Source organism: Marmota monax, unplaced genomic scaffold (assembly GCF_021218885.2).
Source record: "Marmota monax isolate L192 unplaced genomic scaffold, Marmota_monax_Labrador192_F-V1.1 WCK01_AAM20220418_F8-fsc00008, whole genome shotgun sequence".
Classification (NCBI taxonomy): Eukaryota; Metazoa; Chordata; class Mammalia; order Rodentia; family Sciuridae; genus Marmota; species Marmota monax.
This window is the reverse complement of record NW_026694432.1, coordinates 7,501,039-7,528,976: the sequence shown is the minus strand read 5'-3', so window position 1 is coordinate 7,528,976 and position 27,938 is coordinate 7,501,039. Positions and strand designations below refer to the sequence as shown.

Sequence of the window (27,938 nt, the reverse complement as noted above, 5' to 3'; positions counted from 1 at the left end):
TTAGGACTGGTGTCTGAAACCTACCATCCAACTACCAAATGCAAGACTCATGGGAGGTTCTTACCTCCTTCCTTTCATACCTCCCGCACCTAGCTGGGATTCGCCCACACACTGACAACTTCCATTCCTTTCTGTGGCTTTGGTCTTCCTGTTTCATATGTAGCATTACAGATCCTCCACAGTGGCTGTCAGAATAACCTTTCTCAAACAACCCTAACCAGATCATGTCCCTACTTAAAAATGTCTTCAGGGTTGAGTCCGAATTCCTCAGCTTGCTCTCTGTCGGACAAGTATTACTATGCGCCTAAGCCTTCTTTACAGGCACAAGGAGTAGTAGCAAACCAAGCATAAAAAAAAGGCCTGCCCACATGAAACTGACATTCGCGGGGCACTCCACGGAGTGGACCCCAGCATTCCTTTCCAGCTTTATGTGGTCCAACTAACTTCCAGCCCCCCCCCCCCCCTCACTCCCATTGCAGCATTGGCTTTGCCCAGAACAAATGCCCCCTGTAACTAACTGTGTCTCACCCACAAAGTCCCCCAGACTGGCCTAGATGGAGAGAACAGTTCCCGCACCTGACACTCCTCATGGGCCCTGCTGCCCCACTGAAAGACCTAGGGTGCCCCCGGAAATTGAGGCCCCCATTGCCTCTGGCCCGCAGCCCCTCCCCTACCCTTGGGATTGTGAGCTAAGAGCCAGGAGTAAAAGGCTTGGTCCGTGGCGCCGGTGCCCGCCTGGGCTGGTCCCCTTCTCTGCACAGGCAGGGGGGAAGGAGTGCCTATCCCCAGCCCCATCGAGGAATGCCTCATCCCCAGGTGAACGTTCGCGTGGAGCCGTAGGTAGGGGTTACGGAGGGGCCGCCCGACAGATCCATGCGATTTCCTGCCGGGTCCTGGCGTCCAGGCTGCCCTGGGCAGGCCTCGAGACAGCCCCGCGAGGCAGGAAGCAGAGGGTTCTGGTCCCCAAGGTGCGGAGTCGGAGTTGGGGGCCCAGTGCTGGCCTCCAGAGAAGGGGTGGGGTGAGCGCGGGGAGGCGTGGGGCGTCCCTGCCAGAAAGCCCACCAGCATGCTCGCTCTTGGCGAAGCCTGAGCTGCCACTCGTTCCTGTTTCTAGAAACTTCAAGGGTCATACTCAGCTTTGCCTTCCGGGGCGGCGCCCTACCTTTCTCCTTTCTCACATCCCTCCGCCACTCATCAGGTTAATTGCAGATTTCCTTTTTCCAATTTGTTCGCACCCCACAAACCACCCTCCACTCCCCACCAGTATCTGACCAAAATATAGCTCCCTTCCTGAATATCGCACCGCCTGCCACAGGCTGCAATTGTCACAACCTGTGACCTCCCTGCCAACTTTTCCTCCAGCCACCAGTCCTCTTGGGGACCTGCCTCCTCGCTATGCTTTTGCATCTCCAATTCCTTTGGCCAGAAGTCTCCCCCCTCCCACTCCACGTGATTCATCCTTAGATACCCTAGTTACACACTGGTGAATCCTTGCAGGTCCCCACCCCAGTCCCAGTGTCTCTTTCCCTATTGCATCCACAGCAGCTGGGACTTGCCCTTGTCCTATGTGTCACTTGTCCCTACATACAGTTGCCTCCCCTACCTACCAGACTCTAGCTTCTTGAGAGTGCTGGCTGGGTCTTGTTCTCTCTGTCCCCCAAACACATAGTACCTGACACAGTAGTCATCAGAAAAAAAGGAAAGAAAAAAAGAAGAAAGAAAAGTGAACAAATGGAAGATTTGAGTGGCTAGCAGGGGTATTGGTAATTCAGTTGAGACGCCTTCTTGGAGGCCGCAATGACAAGGGTTAGATGTCAGGCAGAAAAGATTTAGTGCAGTGAGAAGACTTCAGGAAGACCAGAGTGTTGAAGTACATTAATATAACAGACATTGAACACCTATTGTCAGGCCTCATGTTGGGCACCAGGGACCTCGGTCTGCACTCAGATTGCATCCTTTGTAGCAAAGAAGAAAGACAAGGTAGGCAATGCCAGTACAGAGTACCAAGTGTCACATGGTGAGCACAAGATGTGACCTTACAGAGGAGCACCTGCAGCCTCTGGGATGGGAAGGAAGGGTGTCAGAAAGTCTTTCCAAATAAGAGCACAATCCAACCTAAGACCCAAGGGAGGTCCTGAAAAGTGGGTAAGGGGTGCTGGAGTGGGAGAGGGTGCTGGAGTGAGCAGGGCTGGTATGCCACAGGAAGAAGTCATACTTATCCTGGGGGCATGCAAGAAGCTGGGGTGTGACCAGATGCTCTTGTAGGCCAGGACTACACAAAACCTCAGCTCTGACCCCTTGTCTGAGAAGCTTCCTTTCCCTGGTGGCAGGTTGGGTCCCATCTGTGTTCCCTAAGTAGACTGATCATGTTTCTTTTTCAGAGCAGGGGTTGGCTGTTCCTTGGGAGTTGAGGCCAGGTCTTAATCTTCTCTGTGTCCCAAGTTCCAGGCACGATATCTTGCTCATGAATACATGTTTGCTGAATGAATGGGTTATTCCTTATTTCAGTGGATTTCAACAGCCCTTACCCTCAAGGTCACATCCTTTCACATCTGGGACCTTTTCTTTATGCTGCAAATGACATTTCATTTGGGAAGGGGAGACTCAATTCTAGTCCTGGCTTCACCATTTACTGCAAGTCACCTACCTAATTCTGAAACCTCAGTTTCCCCATCTGTAAGATGAGGTACCCATATGAATGGAATCTGTAAGTCTCCACAGACATGCATGAGTTTCATTCCTCTGAGCAAGCTTTAAGTTCCTTGATGGCAGGGACCAGGGTTCTCCCATCCCATAGCCCAGGCTGAGCATATTACCAATACAATGTTTAGTCCTCTTGGTTGGTAGATAGCAAAACACCGAGGAAAGGACACTTAAGGTGAAGTTGTCAGTCTGAAGTGACCTTGAGCTAAGTCTTCCCCTCTTTGTTTTCTTTGCCTTCCTTGGAAAGTAGGGATAATAATCCTTGCCTGACAGAGCTCACAGGACCAATGGAAATCCTGGGTGTGACAGTGCTTTGGGAACAGAGTAGATAATGAAAGAAATAGTTCAGCACATGATTAATCATTGATTAAAAATTAAACAACCATAAAGTAGATGAGACAAGGCTTGATCATCAGAAGACTCAGGGCACCTGCTGACTGGTTTTGAGAGGCAGAGATGCTGGGATGCTGTTCTTCTAGAAGATAGAGGGTTAGGCTGACAGGTGCCTGGCTCAGCAGCAGAGGTATCTGATCTTGCTGGGGTCAGCCCTGAAACCCAGGAGAGATAGCTGTAGTAGGTTCATGGAGAGGGATTATGCAGCTAGTCCTTTGCTCCTTTCTCTTCCAGCTTTCCCAGGCTTGCATTGTTTCCCATCTTTAGCTTCAAGGGACCCTGGCATGAGAAGGTCTTGTTAGTCCCAAAGGCTTTGGCCACACAGTTGCTGGTTTCCTTTGGTGAACCTATGGGACCTGCAGTGCTACCCTGAGAAAGTCTAGTCCCAAGCCCAAGTCTAGCTCCTCCTAGCCTCTGACATTTTGGGGCAGGGTTTATGGGAAAGAACAGTGTTTTGTCTCAACTATTACTCAGACCAGAAGCACTTGGGGTTATAGGAGGGACTGTCTGGAGGCAAAACCTGACATCTAAAGTGAGTGAGGATTAAATGAGAAAATGACACAGGAGCACCTTAGGATCTATTTGTCTCAAGCCTGGAATTATATGTATGGCTGGTATGTTCACTCCAGCCACTGGGGCTTCTCTGTCTCAGGACAGGGTCTCTGTTTCACAAGAAGTTTATGTGTGAAGAATACATGTTTGATCTTAGGGTAAAGGCAGAGATAAGGCAGGGTGTGAAGATGGACAGAGGAGGCTAGTTCCTTGGTGCTGTGAAAGGCTAGATGGCCAGAGGAGATCTGGGCATGGCCCACCCCTGCAGGGGAGACTGGTGCTGCCTAGCAGGGCTGGCCAGTGGAGCTTTCTCACTGTTCTATCCCCCAGCAGAAGCAGCACCAGCTCCAGTGTCAGGCAGGGTTTGGATCTACTCACTCAATATGTAACTGAGCAAATATCTACATTTCTTTGAACCTCTGTTTTCTTGTTCATAAAACGGGGAAGAACAATAGTACCATCTACCAAGGTGGTCTGGACCAGAAGTAAGACCATAATGAGAAGCACTTGGTGAACCACTGCATGCTGAGAATATTCATTTTGTACCTTTCATTTCCTCTGCTGTTGGAGGTGGAACTGCTCTCCTGGTTGGGACCTGGTTTGGGCTTTAGGACACCTCAGCTGCAGCCCTAGTCTGTGAGAGAACAACTTTGCCCTGTGGGACGAAGGTGCCTTCTGAATCCACTGCTCTCTCAAGCCAGCTCTTAGGATATGACAAAGGCCAATTTCCCAGATGGAGGCCAGGGGGGTGCCAGGAGGGTCAAGGGGACAGGAGGTGAGTCAGAGAGCAAGTAGAAACTATGGTTGCATGAGTTCACCTGCTCTGCTACTGAGCTTTCCCAGGACCCTCCACCTTCAGCACCTTTGTCTTTCCTTCCTATGTCTCCTTCATCCACCTCTTGTCCTTAATCTAGCTTGTGACACTGTCTGGGGAGGGTGTAGTTCTGGGATGAGGTCTAAGGCCACAGAAGCTACCAGGTCCTTGGGAGCCTCTTTTGGGACTTCTTGACCTTGGAAACTTCTTTTCCCTCTCTCCTGGGCCCCAGGTCAATGCCCCAGCCATAACAGGAGGCAGCCCAAGATAAATGAATTTTCCTGGAAGGATGTTACCAGTGCCTTGTCCCTGGCCAACATGGTTCTGGGGCTCTTCTCCATCTTCTGCAGCGTCAGCAGGTAGGTCTGGGGCCCAGCATGCTCTTAGCCAAGTGCTGGAGCCCATGGCATGAGGAAAGGTGAGGGGGAGTCTAGAGAGGCAGGCCCCACAGCCCTGGGGTCAACTGGGGGGCAGGAAAAAGAACAATGTCTTCCAAGTCAGAGGCCAAAATTCTAGCCTCAGTTGTGCCACCAATATGATATACAACCTTCACTAGGTCACAGCTCTTGGCCTCAATTTCTCCTTCCATAAAATTGAGGTGCTTGCATTATGATCTCTGAAGTTCCTTAAGTTATGGAAGCCTAGAATGGTTTTTATAAGAAAAATCAAGAGATTTTCATCTTCCATTCATATTTTCTGATTCTTAAATTAGAACATATGACCTGGCAGAATATTTGAAATCAGCACTGTTCTGGAAAGTCCAAAACACATATTATGTGCCTCCAAAGCAATTTATATAAGCAAATTATGTTTCTATGAATTGAATCATGTTTCAATGTCTTTGAGAAGTCAGCTTCTTAAAGATAAATCCTTTATAATGCAAATAATATCCTCCTAATCTATTTGATTCTCTATAGCCATCAGCAAGTGATTTCTTTTTGGATCTTTTTTTTTTTTTATCCACATGAGAAGAAAATGATATTTAAGCTCCCTCCTATATTAAAAAAATTTTTGATTCTCTAATTTTGGATTTTTGGAGTCTAATAAATTGTGCACATGGGTATATCTGCAAGCAGAAAATCTCTGTCTTATTAGTTCAGCCAAATCTTCTGGGAGTGTGGTTTTTCATACCACAATAGTATGATAAATATTTTTTATTTAGCCTTAGTTCTCTTTTAATCCTTAGGTCTGGGTCTAAACAAGGGACAGGTGAAGTCTGAGGTTAAGCTCTCTGTTTGCTTCTGCTAGGCCACCTAAGCATTGTAGTCACCTTGCAGTCTGGGAATGGACCTCCTAGGACAGGTTGCTTAGAACTATGGTGGCTATTTTCAGAGGGCATTGGGAACATGTGCTGGACAAGGTTCAGGACTCAAGAACATGAGGTCTGAAAGAGTCCTTTGAAATCATTTAAAGCATCAAAATACACAAGACCACAACTGGTAGAACTGCAAGGAGAAATTGACAAACCCACCATTTTAGTAAAAGATTTAAACACCTATCTGTCAGTAGTTGGCAGATCCTGCATACAGAAAATCAGCAAGGACATAGTTAAATTCTAAAACACCATCAGTCACTGGATATAATTGACATTTATAGACTATCCAATACCAGTAGAATACACATTTTTCTCAAGCTCACTTAGAACATTAACTAAGATGGACCACATTCTGGGTCATAAAATACACCTTAACAAATTTAAAAATCAGAAATCATACAAAGTATCATCTCAGGTAACATGGAATTAAACTAGAAATCAATAATGGAAAGAGAGCTGGAAAATCCAGCACTATTTGGAGATTAAACAACATATTTCTAGATGATACATGGATAAAAGAAATCTCAAAATAACATCTAAAAATATTTTGAAATGAAAATACAATTTACCACAATTTGTTGGATGCAGGAAAAGCAGGGCTTAGATGGAAATTCATAGCCTTGAATACATTTACAGTCATGCATTGCTTAACAATGTGATGTTCTGAGAAACAAAACAGTAGGTGATTTTGTTGGAATATCATAAACTAAGAAAGCTGTGACATCACTAGGTGATATCTTCTGGGACCACTGTCTTTTATATTATACATATGGTTTGTAGTAGACTAAAATGTCATTATATGGTACATTGCTGTATTAGAAAATAAGATCAAAAATCAATAATCTAAACTTTCACCTTCAGAAACAAGAAAAAGAAGAGCAAATTCAGAGCAGAAAAAAAGAAATAATAAAAATAGGGTTAGCAATATAGCTCAGCAGTGGAGCACTTGCCTCACATGTGCAAGGCCCTGAGTTCAACCCTCAGTTCCACACAAAAATAAAAAATAGAGTGGCAATTAAAGAAATTAAAATAGGAAATTAATAGAGAAAAATCAATGGAATCATTAGCTGATTTTTTGAAAATGTCAATAAAATTGATATACTTCTGACCAGGATAACCAAGAAAAAGGAGAGAAGACACAAATTACCAATATCAGAAATTAAAGAGGGGCCATCACTACGTTCGTACAAATGTGATAGCCTGGGTGAAATGGATCAATTCCTTAGAAGATATAAGCTACCAAAACTCACACAAGGAGAAACAGATCATCTGAATAGGTTTATATCTATTAAATAATTCATTTAGCATGTACCCCTCATTTTGCAAGTGGAGGGGAAAAGGCCTAGAGCAGGATAGTGATTTATCTGAGAATTCATGATGAGATGGTGGCAGGGGCTGGATTAGGACCTAAGAATGATACCTGGGCCATCAAATATGCCTGGAATTTAGAGTCAGAGGGAGCCTTAGAGATTACCCACAGGGATTTAGAGAAATCCTTTAAGAGGATGGGTTAAACTGGGCCCAGTGGCACATGCCTGTAATCCCAGTGTCTCTGGAGGCTGAGACAGGATGATAGCAAGTTCAAGGCCAGCCTTGGCAATTTAATGAGACCCTGTCTCTAAATCAATAGATCAATCAATCAGTTGATCAATTGAAAAGGCTTGGGGTGGTTAGCTCAGTGGTATATTGAACTCTGGGTTCAGTCCTTAGAACCAAAAGATAAAAAATAAAAAAAGACTATGGGTTATGTGTTTGAGAAGGATATAGGTGTATGTGAGGGTATGAGTGTATATGAGTGTAAGGTGGAATATACTAGAAAGGAGGTGAGCATAGAGGATATGCTTGGGTGGGCATAAGTGTTCAGGGAGTATATTAGTGTATTGGTGGCGGGAGAAGTTGTCCAGTGGAGACTTAAATGAACTGACCTGTTTGGGCCTGCTGGCCTGCACTTCAGGAAACCTCAGTCTGCCTCCTGGACGCTTCTGATCAGCTTCCTGCTAGACATGGCAATAGGGGCTATGAACAGACAATTCAACATATTATGCAAATCAGGTGAGTCCTGGCTTCAGGCCCCAAATCCCTTCCCCTGGGAGCGTCCATCTTGGGTCACTACCCACCCTCTAACATCCAGCAGACTTTTTCACCATCTCTCATTTCTGTTCATGTGCATCTAAGAATAGCTGAGCAGCCCTGGAGCAGGAGTTAGGGAGCCTTGCAGCCTAGATCAGCTCCTCTGCAGGCTCACTTATCCATCTTTGGGTAATTTTTGTCCTGGCATTCAGTATCCTCATTGGCCCTGCCTCCCTGTCCTGGGTGGATCCAAGTATTAGAGAGGAAGTGGGGAAGGTGGGGGGGGGGGGCAGTGGGGAGATGAAAAACTACCTTAGGCAGAGCATCTGGTTTAAGATTCCAGGAAATGTTTCCCTATAAGATTTGGCTTGCATAAAGGGTCCCACTGCTTGTCGTTTTGCAGTCGATTGTAATGCAACTTTTAAGTTATGGGGAAACTAATACCTGGAAGGATTTGCCAAAGGCCACAAGGTCATTCAGAGGCAGAGCTTGGAGGAGACCCCAGACTTTGATCTACAGACCACTCTAGGGACCTTAGGACCCCTCCAGCTCTGCCCCCGACCCCATGTCCACCCAGGAAGGCTAAGGTGACAACATATGAGTGTTGGGCCTCTCGAACAGGAGCTGAGCTGAATGACTTTGCTGTCTTCACCACCTTTGGCCTGGCCTCGGCCCTTCTCCTTGGTGCGGATGGGCCGCTGAATGGGTTCCTGGCCGTCCTCTATGTGTTAACCACTTCTTTCCGCCTGTGTTTTTATTCATCTGGTGAGTGGAACCCACGTAGCCTTAGGAAGGTGAGGGTAGGGCACCACAGAGAGGAAGGAGCTGTTGGAAGCTAGAAGCCCTCTTCCTTCCTTCTTGCATGCCCCAAGCCCCGCAAAAGTTTCAGGCTACCTTGATAGAGTCCTCATCTGAGAGAGGTCTTCATTTATTGGATCAACTGTACCTCTTTCATTGTGTGGTTTTTGGTTGGAGAACATCATTTCATGGACTCTAGAAATGGGGGTCATACTCCAGTTCCCCCCGAAACAGGAGAAAGCTAACCGTGGTAAGGGAAGTTTCTTTCCTAAGGCCACAAAGATAGGGAGGGCAAGTACAGGAGGGGCAGAGGGGAGATGAAAAACTACCTTAAGCAGAACATCTGGTTTAAGATACCAGGAAATGTTTCCCTGTAAGATTTTGCTTGCATAAAGGGTCCCACTGTTTGTCATTTTGCAGCTGATTGTACTGTAGCCTTTAAGTGATGGGGAAACTAAAACCTAGAGAGGGAAGGATTTGCCAAAGGTCACAAGGTCAGTCAGAGGCAGAGCTGGGAGGAGACCCCAGACTTTGATCTACAGACCACTCTAGGACCCTATCAGCAGGGACTTCCCAGGGGCCAGGGTACATGCAAACCCACACAACATCTGTTTTGAACAACTAAGTGATTCTGCAGCTGCCACTGCCTCTGGGCCCAAGGGAATTTTGTAGTCTAGGAGGGAAGATCCAGGGTTGGGGATGTAGCTCAGTAGGAGAGCACTTGCCTAGGGTGTACAAGGTATTGGGTTCAATTACCAGTACCACAAACAAATAAGCCTAAGGAGGGAAGACCCAGAGAGAAGGGGGATGGATTCATTTAGATGCCCCTAGATCAGGAGAAGCAGCTAACCTGACCCCATGTTTCTTTCCCTGGCAGAAGTTTCCTTATCCTATAAGGGTCTACCCTGCCCCTATGCTTCCTGTGTTTTGGCTTCCACCTCCCTTCTGACCAAAGGCAACCCTTTCATCCTCGGCTGCATGGCTTCACTTATGATGCTATTCATGATAGACCAGAGCTACTACCCATATGATGAAATTCTGGAGTCAGACAGTTGGAAAAAAGCAGTTTATGTGGGAGGTGAGTGAAAATACTCTTTCAAATGTCACTAGTGGTGGATCTATTAATATTGCCTTTCCTGGCTACCCCAGAATTCCCTATCTACTCTTCTACCTTGCTTTATTTTTCACCATAGAATTCATCATCATCTGACACAGTATATATTTACTAGTTTTTAAAAATGATCTGTGAACACTTAACCTACACTTCTGAGCGTAGTGGCACATGCCTGTAATCCTAGGAACTCAAGAGGCTGAGGCAGGAGGATTGCAAGTTTAAGGCCAGCCTCAGCAGCTTAGTGAGACCCTGTTTCAAAATAAAAATAAAAAAAGGACAGGGGATGTAGCTCAGTGATAAAGTGCCCCTGGGTTCAATTCCCAGTAACAAAACCAAACAGACACTAAATCTACCCCAAATCCGTTCTCTTGTATTAATATACTATAATCCCCAATTCCTAGAATTATACCGATAAATTATACCAAGCATTATGCCAATGTTTAATCATTATTTGTTGAATGTTAATGAGTTCTATAGAAATTTAGGGAACACCTATTATGTGCCAGGTACTGGGAAGCAATCTACACATAGTTCCTGCCTCAGAATTGACAGATGGGGGAGAAAGACACCAAAGTAGAAATAACTAGAAGCATATGGTCTTTTTTTTCTTCCAGTACTGGGAATTGAACCCAGGTTGCTCTACCACTGAGCCACATCCACAGCTACCTCCTTTTTTTGAGACAGGATCTTGTTAAGTTGCTGAGACTGACCTTGAAGTTGCAATTCTCCTGCCAGACTAGAAATAGATAGTTTTGGTGTACCACGAAGAACAGGATGATGCTCTGAGACAGTGTCATAGAGTGGCCTGGTATAGATTGAGATGGCCTAAAGGGAGGGAAAGGATCCTTAAGGTAGTACATTTAAGTGAGTCCTGCAAGTTGAGCCTTCAGGTGAGTAGGAGGCTCAGACAGAGGAAACAGTTTTTTGTTCTGAGCCAGAAGGTGTTGGAAGTATTAGCGGAGCGGTGTGGCTGGAACTTGCCAAGAACCCGTGATACAAAATGAGACCAGTGAAGTAGGCAGTTTAGACAGGATTGGGATTTGATCTAAAGGCCAATGAGAAACCTCAAGCATATTTTTGCAGGAAGTGACGTGATCAGGGAGGCAGTTTCCAAGGATCACTCTGACTCCATTGTGGAGAACAGAGGTAGAGCCCTGAGGCTGGAAGCAGGAAAGCCAAACTTTTGTTCAGATGGGAGAAGATGATAGTGTGGAGCTGAGAAGTGACTGGACTTCAGAAACATGTTGAAATAGAGTAGATGCCATGGGAAGGGGAGGAGTCCTGGGTGACTCAGAAGTTTTGAGTTTAAGCAATCCAGCGCTGGGTTTCAGGCTCTGATGTTCCTGCCACACTGGGGCCCTGGAAGATGTCTTCCTAGTTTTTTCCTTCATTTACAGCTTTCTTTAAGGAATTTTGATTTTTTTTCTTTTAAAATGTGCACACATAAGCAAAACAATAATCTTGGGGATACTGTTTTTCCCATTATTCCTTTGTGGTGAGTCTGCTGTAGTTTATAGGGTCCTTGGTTCTATCCTGATCTTGCCTTTAGGGTTCATACCTTTTGTAGCATTAGCACCAACAACCCTATCCAAGTTCTCAGTGCTGGCCCTTCCTATTCCTTAGGTGGTGGAGGCAGAATGGTGGTGAGAATCTGGGTTTTGAGCTTAACAGATCTGAGTTCAAGTTCTAATTTCAGCACATAGTAGCTGTGTGACTTGGCTAATACCTCATTGTTTTGAGCTCATATTTTTCATCTGTGAAACAAAGGCAAAAATCCCTACTTTGCAGGATCATTGAAGTAAGATGAGGTAATTCTGAATTCTCTGGCACAGATGTGTGCCAGAGGTGATAACTCCTAGCCAACCCCCCACCCCCCTGCACTCCGTCTTCTCCAGCTTCCCTTTCCAAACTCACAACAAGATTTCCCACAGTGTTCTTTGCTCCTGTAGATACTACTGATGCTCTCTTCTCAAAGTAAACCATGCATTTGGCCTCAGCCTTCCAGGTTGTCTTGGCTATGTGAGACAAGGAGGAAACTGTATCTCACAGATTTTGACACCAGTTAATACATGAATCTCATTGGGTGGATTTCCAGATGGCTGCTGTTAGCTTTATTCATAGTAGCTAAGCTATGGAACCAACCTAGGTGTCCTTCAACAGATGAATGGATAAAGAAAATGTGGTATATATACACAATGGAATATTACTTAGTCATAAATAAGAATGAAATTGTGGCATTTGCTGGTAAATGGATGGAACTGGAGACTATCATGCTAAGTGAAATAAGCCAATAGCAAAAAAAAACCAAAGGGTGAATATTCTCTCTGATATGTAGATGCTAACACACAGTGTGGGGTAGAGAATAGAAGTTCATTGGATCAGACAAAGGGGAATGAAGGGAAGGGAGGAGGATGGGAATAGGAAAGACAGTAGAATGAATCAGACATAACTTTCCTATGTTCATATATGAATACACAACCAGTATGACTCCACAGCATGTACAACCACAAGAATCTGAAGTTATACTTCATATGTTAATATGTCAAAATATATTCTATTGTCATGTATAGCTAAAAAGAACAAATAAAAAAGATGGCTGCTATTGATATTCCTCTTGCCTGAAAAACAGACAATTCTAAACTATAAGATTATTATGAAGTATAGATAATATAATTTATGCACAATATCTAGCAGAATATTTAGATATGCCACTAATGAGGCTGTCCTTTGCCTTTTTGGTGGTGAATCTGAGGTTCAACTTGTATTGGGAGTCCCCAAGACCACTTCCAGGTTTGGTGATTTGTTAGGAGGATCCACAGGACTCAGCATCTTATCTTATTCAGGGCTATGATTGATTAGAGAAAAAGGATACAAAGCAAGATCAGCACAAAGGAAAAGTGCATGGGATGAGGCTCAGAGGAAACTGAGTGCAAGCTTCCAAGAGTTCACTTGCAGTGGAATCACACAGGCACGCTTAATTCCTCCAGCACTGAATTGTCATGATTCATGTTTTGTTGTTTGCTAGGGAAGCTCAATAAGAGACTTGGTTTTTACTGTGGACTGGTCACCTAGGAACTCTCTACCCAGCATGTACCCAAGTCCCAAACTCTCAAAAGTAAAGCAGGTATTCAGCACAAACCACTGGGCTTGGACAGCCTAGACACAATGAGTCACTCAGATCACTTAGAAGTTTCCTATTAACGTGGGATCTGCTGGCCATGGCCAACCTTGCACCCAGGCCTTTCTAGGGATGGCAGTCTCAGGCCTGCTGTGTTAACTCCTTCCTGCATACATAAAATATGGTATTGCCCATTTTTCCATATTAAACTCAAAGTAATTAGGAAGATTCCCCCTTTCGCCAATGAAGGATCTGGGCAACTCACATTTATTCTTCCTAGGACTGGTTTCTTCCAAAAAAAAAAAAAAAAGGAAATATAGAAGTGTATTAAGGTACAATTGTCTAGTTATTTGCAAAAATCCACTAAACTGAACTTAAAGACAGGGCTCCTGTCTCTTTTTTGCTGCTAAGTGTCTGGGGGCTGGGGTTGTGGCTCAGTGGGAGAGCGCTTGCCTAGCATGTGTGAGGCACTGGGTTCGATCCCCAGCACCACATAAAAATAAATAAAGATAAAGGTATTGTGTCCATCTACAACTAAAAAACTATAAAACAAACAAACAAACAAACAACTGAATGTCTGTTTTGCTTCTTCCAGGTGTCTTCATGGTGTTTTTCTTCCCATTCTCCCTCACTGCGTTTTACTGTCTGATGTGGTCACTCTCCTACATCTTCTTCCCAGATGCTGTGTGGAGCAGGGCAGCCTGTTTTAGATTCTAGCACTGAGGAGCTGCAGCTCTACCAACTCCTGCTGACCTTTGTGGGATTTGTTCCAGCATATCGGGCCAAGCCTGGCCTTATTTAACCTCACTAAAGCTTTTACTTGTGCCTGTGTTGTCATTTGCTAGATAATGCAATCTCTGTTGTCTTGAATCACAGCAACCCACAGTAGGCCTGGAAGCCATTGCTTCTTTCTCTTTATTCAGGGTTCTGGTTCTCTTTGAGGCAAGACTTGTACATGTCATGTGGAACAGATTTTTTTTTTCCCCAAGCTAAGTTTGGGCTGAGTTTGTGTTCCAGCTGTGTCACTAGCTAGCTGAACTTGTGCATTAAGGTGTATCCCATGGGAAGGAGAGAGGCCTCCAGAGTTGGTATAGCCTCCATCTCAGCCCTGCTAGATCAGAATCAGAATTACCCTAGTGTTGGGGTGGGCTCATGTTTTACACTTGCGGACGCTACAGAACCTGTCACAGGACAGTTACACTGTCTGCTTGGAATATGTGTAGAGTCTTGTAACTTAAAAATTCTGCCTTTTAACAGTCTAAAGCTTCTGCCTCACGGGCTAGAGATATAGCTCAGCTGGTAGAGTGCTTGCCTTGCATGCATAAGGCCCTAGGTTCAATCTCCAGCACTGCAAAAAACAAACAAAAAACCTCCTGCCTGTTACTTTGGTACAGATTGGATGAATTGGCAGCACAGGGCATCCTCTGGCTTCCTGGATGTCTTTCCTAAACTCTCAACACTAAACTCTAGATAATAAAATGCTACTTCATCTCCTACATACATCAAATATAGTATTGTCCATTATCAAATGATTGTCAAATACAAATCAAATAGAAATAAACAGTATTGTATGGTAAAGTTGTGCTCACAGAGAACTTGGGTCCACTGGATATAGTGAGCCACAAAGTGGCCCTTGGACTTTGGATCCAGATGGGACGCCAAGAGGATGGCTAGTGAATTCTGCTCCTTGCCCAAAGGTGGCGCCAGAGCACCTTTTACCACATCTGACTTTGAAGTTTTCACAAGTGCTTGTGGTAAATAAGCATCAAATTTACAGTAGGATTTTTTAAAAATACTAATCCAAAGAAGCCCACATCACTCTGATTTAACTGTAGAGGAGCAGGTAGCATCCTCTTCTCTACTACTTTCTAGTCATGTCTCTTACATCATTTGTATTGTCCTCATGGTTAGATGAATATTCTGTATCCCACTAAAGTTTTAAACTGCTTCAGTTTACATTTACATAGTTCTGTGACAATAATATTTACTTTAAGGATGAATTGATTTGTGGATTCTAGTGAGTTATACACAGGTTACTATACTATAGTACCTTAGTGGAATCTGAGGGGTCTAAGCAGTTCCACTAGTCTTAAACTCTGGGTTGAGTGTAGATGTGCCTCTTGATCTGCTATTCCCAACCTGAAGGACTATTTTGTCTAGTGAGCAGACCCAAATGACAGAGAATTCTGCTACATTTTTAGCTCTGTAAACTTGAGTAAAGTGTTTAATTTCTCTCAACCCACTTCCTTATCATAAAGTGGAAGATTTACTTCCTCCCAGGGTTTTATGGACTAAATACAATGCATAAAATACCTAGAATAGTGAATGACATGGAAAAGGTGTTAAATGCTAAATTGCTCTTTTTCTCCTTTCTACCTTCCTCTTCCCATATATATCCTTCAACTTAAAATAATGGTAATAATAGTTCATATCTACAATGTACATACAGTAAATGCATAATTAATATGTATTATGTGAAGAACTGTCCTTGCATTTTACTGTTTCACTTAATGCCCTAAACAATCCAGTGAGGTAGGGGACCACAGGCTTAAGGCCAGAAGTTCTCAAAGTATGGTCTGTAGACCTCTGGGGTTCCTGAGACCCTTTCAGGATCAAAATTATCTTCTCAATAATCTGAAAACAGGGACTGCAATGTTACTGTGATGTTTTTACTAATGGAGCAAAATCATGTCTTGTTGTGACTCCAGCTGGTCCTGGGAGTCAGGGCACTTTCCACCACCACTGGCTCCTTTAAGGAAAACAAAGCAGTTTCACTTAAGAATGCTTTTGATGAGGCAATAAAAGTTATTAATTTTATTAAATATTCACTCTTGAGTGTACCTTTTTAACATTTTCTGTGCAACGAAATGGAAAACATGCCTGAAATACTCCTGCTGTATACAGAGGTAATGTTTTCTCCAGGAAAGTCCTGGTTTGAGTTTGAGTTGAACTGACTTCTTTCCTTATGAAACAACAAAGGATTATTAACAGACAAACTAGGGTTGTTCAGACTGGTTTTCTTGAAATATGAATTGAGTAAGCCTGTCACTTCAAGAAACATTCTTTGTTGCCAGGGATAAAATTTTAGTTTCCATGTGAAAATCTGTTTTTTGGGAAAACTTGTATCTATCATTGTGAGCTTGACCCCTTTCTAATTCTCTTTAAGAGTTTTCCTGTGAGTTTGGTGGGATATGAATGAATATGTACTTTTGATGTTGCATAATGCAATGTGTCAACATTGGGAAGACCAGCATAATTCAGTGAACCGGGTATTTTCGAAATGACCAATGCATTTATGGTTTAGTGCATTGGTGCATGCCTGTAATTCCCGCAACTCAGAAGGCTAAGGCAAGAGGATTGTAAGTTCCAGGCAGCCTGAGAACTTACAGAGATCCTGTCTCAAAATAAATAAGTTCTGGGGATGTTGCTCAGTGGTAGAGTGCCCTTGGGTTCAGTCCCCAGTATCACAAATGCTTGTGCACATACATAGTTAATTTATAATGGACTTTTATTCTACATTTTAAAATTAATTAACATTTCAAACTTTTATTCATTTATAACATGGCAAAATGATACATACAACCTGCATAAACAAAAGTTCTTTTGGGTCCTTAATTTTAAGTGTAAAAATGTCCTGAAACCAAAGTTTAAGAATTACCTACGAAGATTAAAACTTGCACACACAATTAGTAAGTAATAGACCTAATTAAATCTTGACAGCCTGACCTCTGTCAATGTTCTCATTATTGATTTTTTTGATGTAGGGCTTCAAAAAGATGATCTCTTACCTCAGGATTAGGGAATCCTAGACAGATGAGCAGAATGTGTTCCTAGTTTTCACTGATTATACCTATAAGAGTCTTGGCATTCAATGCTATTCCAATTATGGACAAAAAGGCATCTGGAGCCCTTACCCTAGTATTATTCAGAAGATGACTCCTTTTTGTTATTTAAAATATGAATAAAGTGATGACCCATTCCCATCTTGGGTCAGGTTTTTTTTTTTTTTTGGGGGGGGGTAATGCTGGGGATTGAGCCCAGGGCCTGGTGCATGCCAGGCAAGTGCTCTCCCACTGAGTGACATCCCCAACCCTCAGGCATCTTCTTGTACCTCAAATTTTTCTGTAAAGCTGTAACTCAGTAAGAGATAATATTTGTATCAAATTTAATATAAGCATATGAATGTATATAAACATATAAACCTGAAACAAAAGCTTCATGAAACAATATCCTTATCATATATGATTTTGTTTATTTTTTCTTTTGGTTCTGAGGATTGAACCCAGGGCCTCAGCATGCTAAACACACAATCTACCTCTGAGCTACACTTCCAGCCTTCACGTATGATATTTTCAAATTTATCTCATTAAAAAGAAAAGTCAATTTAGTAAGCTGATTTTAAAACCACCTGTAGTTTGAAAAACACTGCCCTACTAGGATGCTTCTCCAGGACAAAAGTATACCCATGGATGAGACATGTTAATACAAGCAGTTCAAGAAGGGTAGGAATCTTTCCAAACAATCTCTTGTATTACTTGGTTATTAGAAAGTTAAAGCATTTCCTATGAAACAATCTGAAAGGTAATTGGGAAGGGAAACAGCCCCATCTAGCACAAACATTATTTATTTCTCAATATTGATCCTGAGAGGAAGAAAACATTATTCCATTATGTAGATGGGAAAAATGAGGCGCAGAGAGGTTAACAGATACTTAACTCAGGCCATTTGGCTTCCAAACCGTGCTCTTTCTGATATATTAACAGCAGTTCCTTATGTTTATACGAATAGCTCCCTTGAACAGCCACTCCTCCAAAAAGAACAAAACAAAAAATTCAGCCAAAATTTAGCAGAACACTATAGAACTAATTACCATTAATGGGAATAATCTATGGATTATCCAGTTATAATTTGGGCTTTCAAAAACACATCCTCACAGTGGTAGCAAGTTTCTAACACTCCCTTAACTCCCCCAATTTACTCTTAAAATAAGCCATAGCAGTGGGAATAGTATTCTCAGTGACTTCAGAAGCAGAAGGGAAACAGGAGATAGAGACAGATTGAGAGGTTTCCTGCACACAGTACGAAAAATACAGGCATTTTCAGGTTGGAGTGGGGGAGGTGGTAGTGGTTGTCTCCTCTGCCCTGAGAATCTGCCTCATTTCCATCTTTGTTCAGCTCTCTGAAATCTTTTTCCCCAATTCCCAAATAAAATATCCTGAAAGAATAATCTCTTTTTGGTCAGCATTAAACATGTTGGTATGAACTACCATTCCTGATACATACTTGTTTCCTGAGGCAGAAACAACTTTACATTTCTACCCCTAAAAATGAAAGTTGGATGGGTAGATGTTTGGTTTCTGAGGGACTAGTCTTAATATTCCCATCACAAACCTAACCCTGACAGAGTGGCACCCAAGATGAAAAACAAAAAGCACTTGTTCTGGCCCCTGGCAGTCAGGCAGTCAGCGTTAAGTCTACTGCTAGTACTCTACAGTCACAGGTAAGGGGGCCCTGGCTAGCTGCTCAAGTGGGAGTCCAGGTCACACATTTTTACCTGTGAGATCAAAGTCTGTGATCAGTAGGGTCTTCAGAGCTTTAGCCCCTGAGTAGCACCAGGAACAGCCATGGTCCTCCTATCCATCCAGCTCCTGGAGGAGGAAGGGCTGTTGGCTCACCCCCGCATTTCTTACCTACTACTTTCTTTACTTATTCAACGGTTAGGCATTCCCAAGCTAAAGAATGAGCAAATGAACATTTTATTAGTATTTTATTTGCATTTTTAGAGAAGATACACAGTTTCACAAGAAACACTGATTTTTCTCAAATAATAGAAAAAGGTTCTTAAAAAAGAATATTATCTTAGAAGAAAACAAGTCTCTTCAGCAAGCCAGGGCCAATTCATACTGGAGGAACCAGTGAAGTGGAAGTTACACATAGGAAGAAAGTTCAGGTTTATGCGTAAGTGTCTTCTTGTCTTGTCTGTAAGGGCAACCTTAGCTTAACACTGGTAATAAGCTCACAGACAAAGCCTCCAGGGTCCAACGGTTGCACACAGGGCTGGCTCACTCTCCAGGAGGCTGCATCTGTTTACAGAACTCATCAAACTGCTGTTGCTCCAGTTCCGTCATGACTCTGTTGAGAGCATAGATCTGAATGGAGAAACAGATATGTTAGCAACGGAAGCAGCTGCTCAGCACAGTCTTCAGACACAATAGGCTAAGTCATCTGAAAATGCTGGAACTGCACCAGTAATGGTAACGCAGGGAGAAGGGTTTGGGAACAGGAAGGTAGGTATTAATTCCATCTGGGGAGTCAAGAAAGAAGCAGTGAGGGAGGTGACTTGGTCTTTAGGGAATGGTAGGCTCTGAAGAGATAGAGACAGATGGGACTTGATAGATAATGGGAGGAGTATTATGCATAAATAAATATGAAGGAAAAGAACAGGATCAGTTCTGGAATTCAAGTAAGAATACAGAGTGGAGGTTGGGGAGTGGGAGAAAGCAAAACAAGTATGTTGGATCCTCAAATGCCATCCCAAAGAATCTAGACATTATCTGCAGACTTTGGAGAGCCAGGAACAATAAGTGTGCAGGGGAGCAAGCCAATTCTATCTGTGCTTTGGGAAAGATAACTGGAGGCCACATGAGGGATGGAGTGGTGGTGGGAGATCATCAGTCACCCAGGAGGCACCAGGGAGACTGTGGGACTATGGCCTAGGATAGTGAAAAGAACTGCCGACAGACATTCCAAAGTGAAAGGTGGGAGTCTACATCTTCTTCCTCATTCCTTCTTCCTCACAGTAATTTACCTATCTATTAAAGAACAGAAACCAATCATAAAACTTCCCAATGTGCAGAATAATGTGGTTTCTGTGTGTCTAGGAGATATAACTTGGTTAACTGAAAAGAAGACATGAAAGGAGAAAAAAAATGAAATGAGACAGGACAAACAGAAATACAACAAAAGAGCAGAGAGTAATACAATAACAACCAAACATACAATGGAGAGGATCACCAAAACTACAAGATGGCTCTTGGAAAAGTACTAAAAAACCCCTGAAAACCTGGCATGCCTGATCAATATGAAAAGGGAGTGGGCATGGCAAGCATCATTAGGAACTGAAAAGAGCACAGGACCATGGACGTGACAGAGATGAAAACAAGACACCATGAATTTGTGTCAAGACATTTGAAAGCTTCCTATTTCTAGAGAAAGCAAACTGAACTGATCAAAGCTTACTAGAAAGCTTGATCTTATCATCTTTAAGGAAAAAGAAATTCCACAGAGTGATGAAAATAGTGACAACTACAAACGATTTCCCCCAAAATGTAACGCTGATGGTGAAAATGGTAAATTGTATTTTATGTATATTTTGCCAAAAATAAAATAATTTGAATGGTTAAAAAATGTTGAGTGCTAGATGCAGTGGTGCATGCCTGTAATCCCAGTGGCTCAGGAAACAGTGGCAGGAGGAGTGTGAGTTCAAAGCCAGCCTCAGCAACTTAGTGAGCCCTTAAACAACTTAGTGAGACCCTGTCTCAAAATAAAAAATAAAAAGGGCTGGGGATGTGGTTCAGTGTTTAAACACCCCTGGGTTCAATCCCCAGTTACTGGCTCCCCCCCAAAAAAGTTGAGTGAAGACAGCTAGTCACAAGAAAGACAGACAGGCACACACAGACACACACATACACAATGTATATAGAAGTTCAGAAACATGAAAAACTAAATGATATATTTAGTTTATATAATTAGGACTACACAGAGATAGTAAATTTATAGAGAACAGCAAGGGGAAAAGATTAGCAAAAAATTAAGCAAGAACACTGCTTATGTAAAGGGTCAAGTACATGACCAGAAAGGTGTTCATAGTTTCCAAGTTCTGGTCATGTACTAGTTCTTAAATTGAAAGGTAGATACAAGGGTGTTTTATTCTTTAAACTATATATACACATTATATGAATATGTGTATGCGTGTTTCTAAAAATCTCTGTCCCATTCACTTGGTAACTAACAAGCATTTGTAATCTGCATATTACTGGGCTGGGGCCTGAGAGGGATATTAAATAGCTTTTTGGAGCCCTCCACTTTAGGAAGGCAGTGGCAGGAGAAAGGGGAAAACAAAATAGGCAGAGGAAGAAGAGAGTCAAAATGGGTCAGGGTGTCCAAGCCAAGGAATGAAAGGCTTTTGGTCAAGAAGGAAAGGGTCACTAATAGTGTCAAATACTGCTTCAGCTGCCAAATGTGCCTCATTCCCATTCATCCCTCACATCTTCTTCATATTGAACTTTCTGGAATGTGGCATCTTTGCAGAGCTGAATGGAAAATGCTGCTTCCTGTGAGGGGGGTCTTGTCACATTGCTATTTTACATGATTACATTCCAGGCAATACAGATAAAGAAAATAGCAAGGAAGCTGTAGGGCAAAGCAAAAAACAGACAAGGGTAAGAAGGCCTGTTCAAACTATAGGCCTGCCCCTGGTCACATCACTTTGTCACTTTGCTTTAAAGGGTCTTACCTCACAGGGTCATATATTTTATATATCCATACCTTATTCCAGGAAGAATTTACAAAGGATAAAATGGGAATAACAATAATACCTGTGTTGGTGGGGGGATTACAAATGTTCATGCATGTGCAGGCTCGGCCCAGTCCTGGCACATCCTAAGAGCTCAACAAGTGTCACCTGCCACTAGACTGCAAACTCAGAATACATCTTAGCAAAAGAACACAAACAGGATGTTCATTTTGCAGTCCACATGAGGAAAAAAGCAGACTGCTTGGAAGCACCATGATTCCTGATCATAATTGCTGCTGCTTATGGAATGCTTTCTCTGTGCCAGGCACTGTATTAAGTGCTTTACGTATGACATTTCTATTCCTTATAATAGTCTTGTGAGGTAGACAGTTGCATCCTCATTTTACCAAGCAGGCACTGAAGAAGTGAGGTTCAGCAGGGTGCAGTGGCACATGCCTATAATCCCAGCAGCTCAGTAGGCTGAGATAGGAGGATTGCAAGTTTAAAGCCGGCATCAGTAATAGAGAGGTGCTGATCAACTCAGTGAGACCGTGTCTCTAACTAAAATACAAAATAGGGCTGGGTATGTGGCTCAGTGGTTGAGTGCCCCTGAGTTCAATCCCCAGTACCAAAACAAAAAACAAAAAAAACAAACACATTTCTGAAGAACTGTGTGAACTGAGGTTCAGAGAAATTAAATTTCTCTTTCAGGGTCGCTGTGATTTGAAATCAGACAAATAATTTCAACTTCTGCAACCTCACAGGAAGAGTATCAATAAGGACATGAGCAATGTTCTCAGTATCTATCTTTATAGTGTGCACAAAGGATGATTTCATAGGGTTGTTTCTTATAGCAACTCTCAAACTGTTTGACAAAGCATGATGCAATAAAACCATCCAGTAAAGGAAAGGGCAGAACCACTTGTTAGAACCCAAGAGCATACCTTTCAGATGGTCTGCTTTAATCGAGAGGTAGATTTTCATTTACAGATTAACTTCAGACATGCTGTTATATTTATTACATTTACTGGAATGCAAGCTCCATGAAGGCAGGGACTCTGCTTTGTCCAGTCATGGGTCTCAAGTTCCTAGAATAGTGCCCAAAACAGCAGTATGGCTGCTGTTTGTTTGCAGTACTGGGGACTTAATCCTGAGCATGCTAGGCAAGCATTCTACCACTGAGCTACATCCCTGACCTTTTTATTTTACTTTGAGACAGGGTCTTGCTAAATTTCACAGGCTGGCCTTGAACTTGTTATTTTCCTGCCTCAGTCTCTCCCAAGTAGCTGGGATTACAGGTATGTACTACCATGCTCAGTTTCTGTATTTGTTTATCAAATGGATCAGATTAACAAAATTAAAAGTTTGGCAATATTAAGAAGTGAGAAGTCTCATACTGCTAGTGGGGGTACAAGTTTGTACAATCGCTTTGAAAGCAATTTGGCAATGTGTAGTAAAACTGAGAATGTAATTCAGTAACTCTTCCAGTTAAATATCCTATAGAAATCCTAGCACAGATGCCAAAAGAAACATCTCAAAGGTTATTACAACAGCAAACCTTTTTTGTTTGTAAAAGCAAAAAACAAAAAACCTATAACTAAAATGTCCGTCACTGGAGAAATGGGTAAGTATACAAAATAAGGTAGATTTATAAAATAAGACTGCTATAGAGAGAAATTAACTAGATTCTTATGTTAAAATGAAGAGCTCTAAAATAATGCAAACAAAATGCAAAAATGCACAGAATTTTATTAATGTAAAAAGTTAAAACAAGAATATTGTACATTGCTCAAGGATATCTGTTAATATATTTGAATGTAAATGTATAAAAATATTGCTTACCTTTGGGAAGGGAAAAGGATAAAGGACATGAAATAAACAAAGAGGTATTCAATTTACTTTTTTTTTTTTTTGGTACCAGGGATTGAACTCAGGGGCACTCAACCACTGAGCCACATCTCCATCCCTATTTTAAATTTTATTTAGAGACAGGATCTCAACTGAGTTGTTTAGAACCATGCTTTTGCTGAGGCTGGTTTTGAACTTGTGATCCTCCTGCTTCAGCCTCTTGAGCCGCTGGGATTACAGGCGTGCACTACTGTGTATGGTTTACACATGATTTTTTTTATCTTATTTTTAAAAGACTCCAGGCTAATATGACAAAATGCTAACCATTACCAATCTGTGGTGCTGAGGACAAGTATTTGCTATAATAGTCTAATCTTCTGTACTCTTGAATTTCTCAAAAAGAACAAAATGAAAAGAGGGGAAAAGACCACCAAGTTTTTCCTGATATTAAATATTAAAATATTCATGTCTGGATGTGGTTTGACTTTAGCACTATAAACAGTTTAAAGATTTTTGGGAGGAGGCAGATACTGAGGATTGAACCCAGGGGCATTCTACCACTGAGCTACATCTCTGGCCCATTTTATTTTTTATTTTCAAACGGGATCTCAACTAAGTTGTCCAGGCTGGCCTCAAATTTGTGATCCTTCTGCCTCAGTCTTTTGAATTGCTGGGATTACAGGCATGCTCTGTGGCATTCAGCTCAGTTTGAAGTTTTTTATTCTTAAATTGATTTTAAGTGTTGAGAGAACAAAGGAATACATGGGTAGGTTTAAAGCTTGGGGCTTTACCTGCTATGAGTAGAGCTAGTTTTTGTACCAAATCCAGAACATGTGTGCTGGGGTATCTAACCCCAGTTTGCTTGCCTGCTCTCCCCTGTTGGCCACATTCTGACCTTCCCTTATGCATGGCTTCTTTATCCTATCACAAAAGCCAGGTGCCAGAAGTCATCTGAAGACTTGGTGTGGTTTGAGATTCTGACACTAACTTTTGGTCTGTCACCTCACCATTCTGGACCTCTCTAAATCTGGAAGAACCCCTTCCGTGCCTAGAGGCAAGCAGTGATCCTCTTCATAATTCTTCTTTCTATTGTTTGTTATTCCAGCATCTTATTCAGCAGACTACAGGCATACAGAGCCCCCTCCTTACTCTCACCTCTGCTCTTTGTCTTTGCTTCAGCTCCTGCTGGGCTGATTTCTGCTTAGCCTTCTCCACTCTGCTGACAGGTTCTTTAACTTTGGATTTTTCCTTACGTGCAGGTGGATCCATGGCTTGGCTTCTGAAAAGTTCTTTGCTCTGACCTGGATTGTATAGAAAGGGGCAGATGAAAGGAAGAAACAGAGAGAAGAGAAGGGGAGGGAAGGGAAGGAAGGGAAGGAAGGGAAGGGGAGGGGAGGGGAGGGGCAGACAGGAAGGGGAAGGGGAGGCTGTAACTCGCCTAATAGTAACTCAGCCCATTCCTTTGACAGGTGAGGCATTTAGAGTGGCCTGATAAGAGAGAAAGACCCCTCGACCTCGCTGGACGTCCCTAGGCAATTCTCCTTTTCACTCTGAGCCTTAGTTTTCTGTCTGCAAAATGGGACAATCGTCCCTTCCCAGGCTTCCCTCCAAGAACTACCGCGTGAGCATCAGCTGAGAAGGCCCAGTGACAGCGGTCCGAAAGACGCAGCTGCTGTGCCCAGCGCGGCGCGGTTACAGTTAGGACACCGAGGCCGAGAGGGCAGGCTGGCCCAATTCCTGCAGCGGAAAGGTCGGAGCCCCTTACCCAGCCTCGGGGCCAGGACATCCCCCACTGCCCGGCCCCGCAGTCGCCGGCCCACTCTGCCCGCAGGACACCCGCTGCCGGCGCTCCCGGGCCGGCCAGCCGGTCCCACAGCCCGCCCCGGCCCGCCCCCCGGCCCGCCCCAGTGTAGCGACGGCCCCCTTCCTTCCCGCGGCAAAATGGCGGCTCGGGATTCGGTGCCTTCCCTACCGGGCCTCGGACTTTGGGCCTCGACACCGTCGCAGACCCGGGCCACGTGGAGGATACCCTTGCCTCTCCCCTTCCGCCAGACTCGGGGAGTCCAGCCCGCTGCCAGCGGACTGGGCCGGCCCCGCCGGGAGGGCGGGGCCGCGAGTGGGGGACTCCCCCGCCCACGGGAACAGCCGCGCATGTGCAGAAAGCTCGTCTGGGCGGCCCTGAGGAAGCCGGGGGCGGGGTCGGGCGGGCCTGGGCGGGGCCTAGACGGGGTGGGCCGGGGCAGGGGCGGGGTTACAACTAACAAAAGCTTTCCCAGATAAGCTGTGTTTATAAATGCTGGAGTTTTATAGGGCCGCAAAGAAGAACGAAAGTGGAAAATGGATGGAACTAAAGAGCATCATGTTAAGCGAAATGAGCTAGACAGAAGGACAAGTATTGTATGTTTTCTCTCATGTATGGAAGCTAGGGGGAAGAAAAGAAAAGAAAAAAAATTATATTGGGGGGGGGGGGCGGGAATGTTAAGGAAAGTAGAAAGGAGACCAATAGGGTACAGAAGGAGATCCAGGAGGGAGGAAGGTAGGGTAAGGAGAGTCAATGGGGAGTGAAATTGAACAAATAATGTTATAATAGTATATGAATGTACCAACATACCAGAATGAAACCCATTCTTTACTGGTGTGTTAATATAAAAGTTTTAAAAAAAATTTAAAAAAGCTTTTCCAGGGAATATTTTCTGAGACAGTTGCTAGGCTTTGAAGGGTGAGATCTGAATCCTGGGATTGGAATTGCTCAACACTGTATTTTGAAGCTTCATTTTTTAAATTCAAAAAATGAGGATTGTGATTGCTTCATTTCTAATTCACGGTTTATTTAGGAGGATCAAGTGAGATCCTGTTTGCCACAGTGCTTTGAAAGAGGAAATCTTTTTTTTTTTTAATTTTATAGTTGTAGTTGGACACAATACCTTTATTTTATTTTTTATTTTTATGTGGTGCTGAGGATGGAACCCAGCGCCTCGCACATGCTAGGCGAGCACTCTACCGCTGAGCCCCAACCCCAGTCCTGAAAGAAGAAATCTTAACAGAAATACAAATAGCCAGTGTAAACATAGAGAAACATAGTCTACAGATAATAGAAGACTTGTAAGTTAAATAATTATCTGGGAATCATTTTCCATTTGTTAGACTAACAAGAATTCACCAAAGAAGTTAAATGATGTGATGGTGGGTGGTGGTGGTGATGATGATGATGATGATGATGATAGCTTCCTCTTTTTTGGGCTTCCTATATTCCAGGCATTGTTCTTAGAACTTTATTAACTCATCTATTCCTTATAATAAATATTTATAATATATACAAGTATAGCAGTAAACTATTATTTTCCATATATATATGGAAATAATATAATATATTATTATATATAATATATATAATAATTATATATACATATATAAAAATATATTTTTATATATACATATATATGTATGTGTATATATATATATATATATATATATACATATATATATATAAACTAGGACACTAAGCCAGTATTTTAGCCAGGATTTACAGGACAATGCCTATCCAAAAGAAAAGATGCTCAGGCCCACTTCCTTTGTTCCTCTGTCAAAGAATGATGAAACAAATGACAGATGGTAAGCAGTGAATGCATTGCCCAGGTAGACACTCATTTATTCCCAATCTGTGTAAGTTGTTACATCATCTTTGGAGGCCACTTTAGCACTAGATATCAAAAGCCTTAATAAACACACTGCACAAAAAGATAGTTATGGCTTAATTCCATTTACATAGGTAGCTAAAGTAGTCAGACACTAAGAAACATCAAACAGTATGATGGTTGCCAGGGACTGAGGGGAGGGGGAAAGGAAAGTTATTGATCAATGGATAGAGTTTGTTTTGCAAGATGAAAAGCTTCTGGAGATGCATTGCACAAATGTTAGTACTATTGTACTGTACACTAAAAGTGGGTAAAATGGTAATTATCTTATACCTCAATAAAAAAAAATGAGTACAACCTTTGACTAAGCAATTTCACTTCTAAGAAGTTAACCTAGGTAAACAATCAGACAATTCTAAGAGGGAAAAAAACTGGAAAGAACCTACATCTTTATACTAGGGGTTGATAACATGAATTCTATGCAGTCATTAAAATGACATAAAAAGTTATTGTCATGAGATGTTTTTAGTATATTAAATAAAAAAGCTACAAAGAAGCATATACTGTCTAATTGTACTATTTGTTTACAGTCTAAAAAAATTATACACACATGGAGCTGGGCATGGTGGTGCAGGTCTGTAATCCCAGCAACTCAGGAAGCTGAGATAAGAAGATAGCAAGTTCCAGGCCAGCCTCAGCAACTTAGCAAGACCTGGTCTCAAAATTAAAAAAATAAATAAGACTAGGAATGTAGCTTAGTGGTAAAGTATCCCTGGGTTCAATCCCTAGTACAAAAAAAAAAAAAAAAGACACATACAAAAGAGAATAGGTGAAAACACATCAAAATTGCTAATCCAATTTACATTAAAGAGTAGGGGTTATTTTTGGCTACAATCTATATTAAATATATTTCACAACTTAATAAAAAAAAAGAGTAGGGGTTATTTTGATCTTCTTTATGCTTTCTGTCTTTTCCAAAATTTTTTCAGTGAACATTTATACTTTAGCAATCAGAAGACAGTACCATATATATTATTTTAAAAATTCTATACAAATGTGAATT

At 42.6% G+C, this 27,938-nt stretch overlaps 2 protein-coding genes across 5 annotated transcripts; one reads left to right on the top strand and one right to left on the bottom strand.

Annotated features, from left to right (window-relative positions):
* Positions 1–1,056: 1,056 nt before the first annotated feature.
* On the top strand, positions 1,057–16,889 carry Tmem269 (transmembrane protein 269). The gene is made up of 6 exons (XM_058570751.1): positions 1,057–2,017; positions 4,684–4,821; positions 7,732–7,829; positions 8,469–8,627; positions 9,523–9,723; positions 13,473–16,889. Exons 1-6 carry the CDS (start codon positions 1,914–1,916, stop codon positions 13,592–13,594), a joined length of 822 nt encoding a protein of 273 aa, XP_058426734.1. The 5' UTR covers positions 1,057–1,913; the 3' UTR covers positions 13,595–16,889.
* Positions 16,890–18,627: 1,738 nt separating this feature from the next.
* On the bottom strand, positions 18,628–25,400 carry Svbp (small vasohibin binding protein). 4 transcript variants are annotated; one of them, XM_046418915.2, is made up of 4 exons: positions 25,213–25,344; positions 24,679–24,977; positions 24,396–24,541; positions 18,628–19,026 (listed from the first exon to the last, which is right to left on the bottom strand). In XM_046418915.2, exons 2-4 carry the CDS (start codon positions 24,716–24,718, stop codon positions 18,940–18,942), a joined length of 273 nt encoding a protein of 90 aa, XP_046274871.1. In that variant the 5' UTR covers positions 24,719–24,977; positions 25,213–25,344; the 3' UTR covers positions 18,628–18,939. The 4 variants fall into 4 exon arrangements, with proteins under 4 accessions (XP_046274871.1, XP_046274870.1, XP_046274872.1 ...); XM_046418914.2 differs by lacking the exon at positions 24,679–24,977 and having other exon boundaries at positions 25,213–25,367; XM_046418916.2 differs by lacking the exons at positions 24,679–24,977; positions 25,213–25,344 and adding an exon at positions 25,006–25,130.
* Between the last annotated feature and the right edge of the window lie 2,538 nt (positions 25,401–27,938).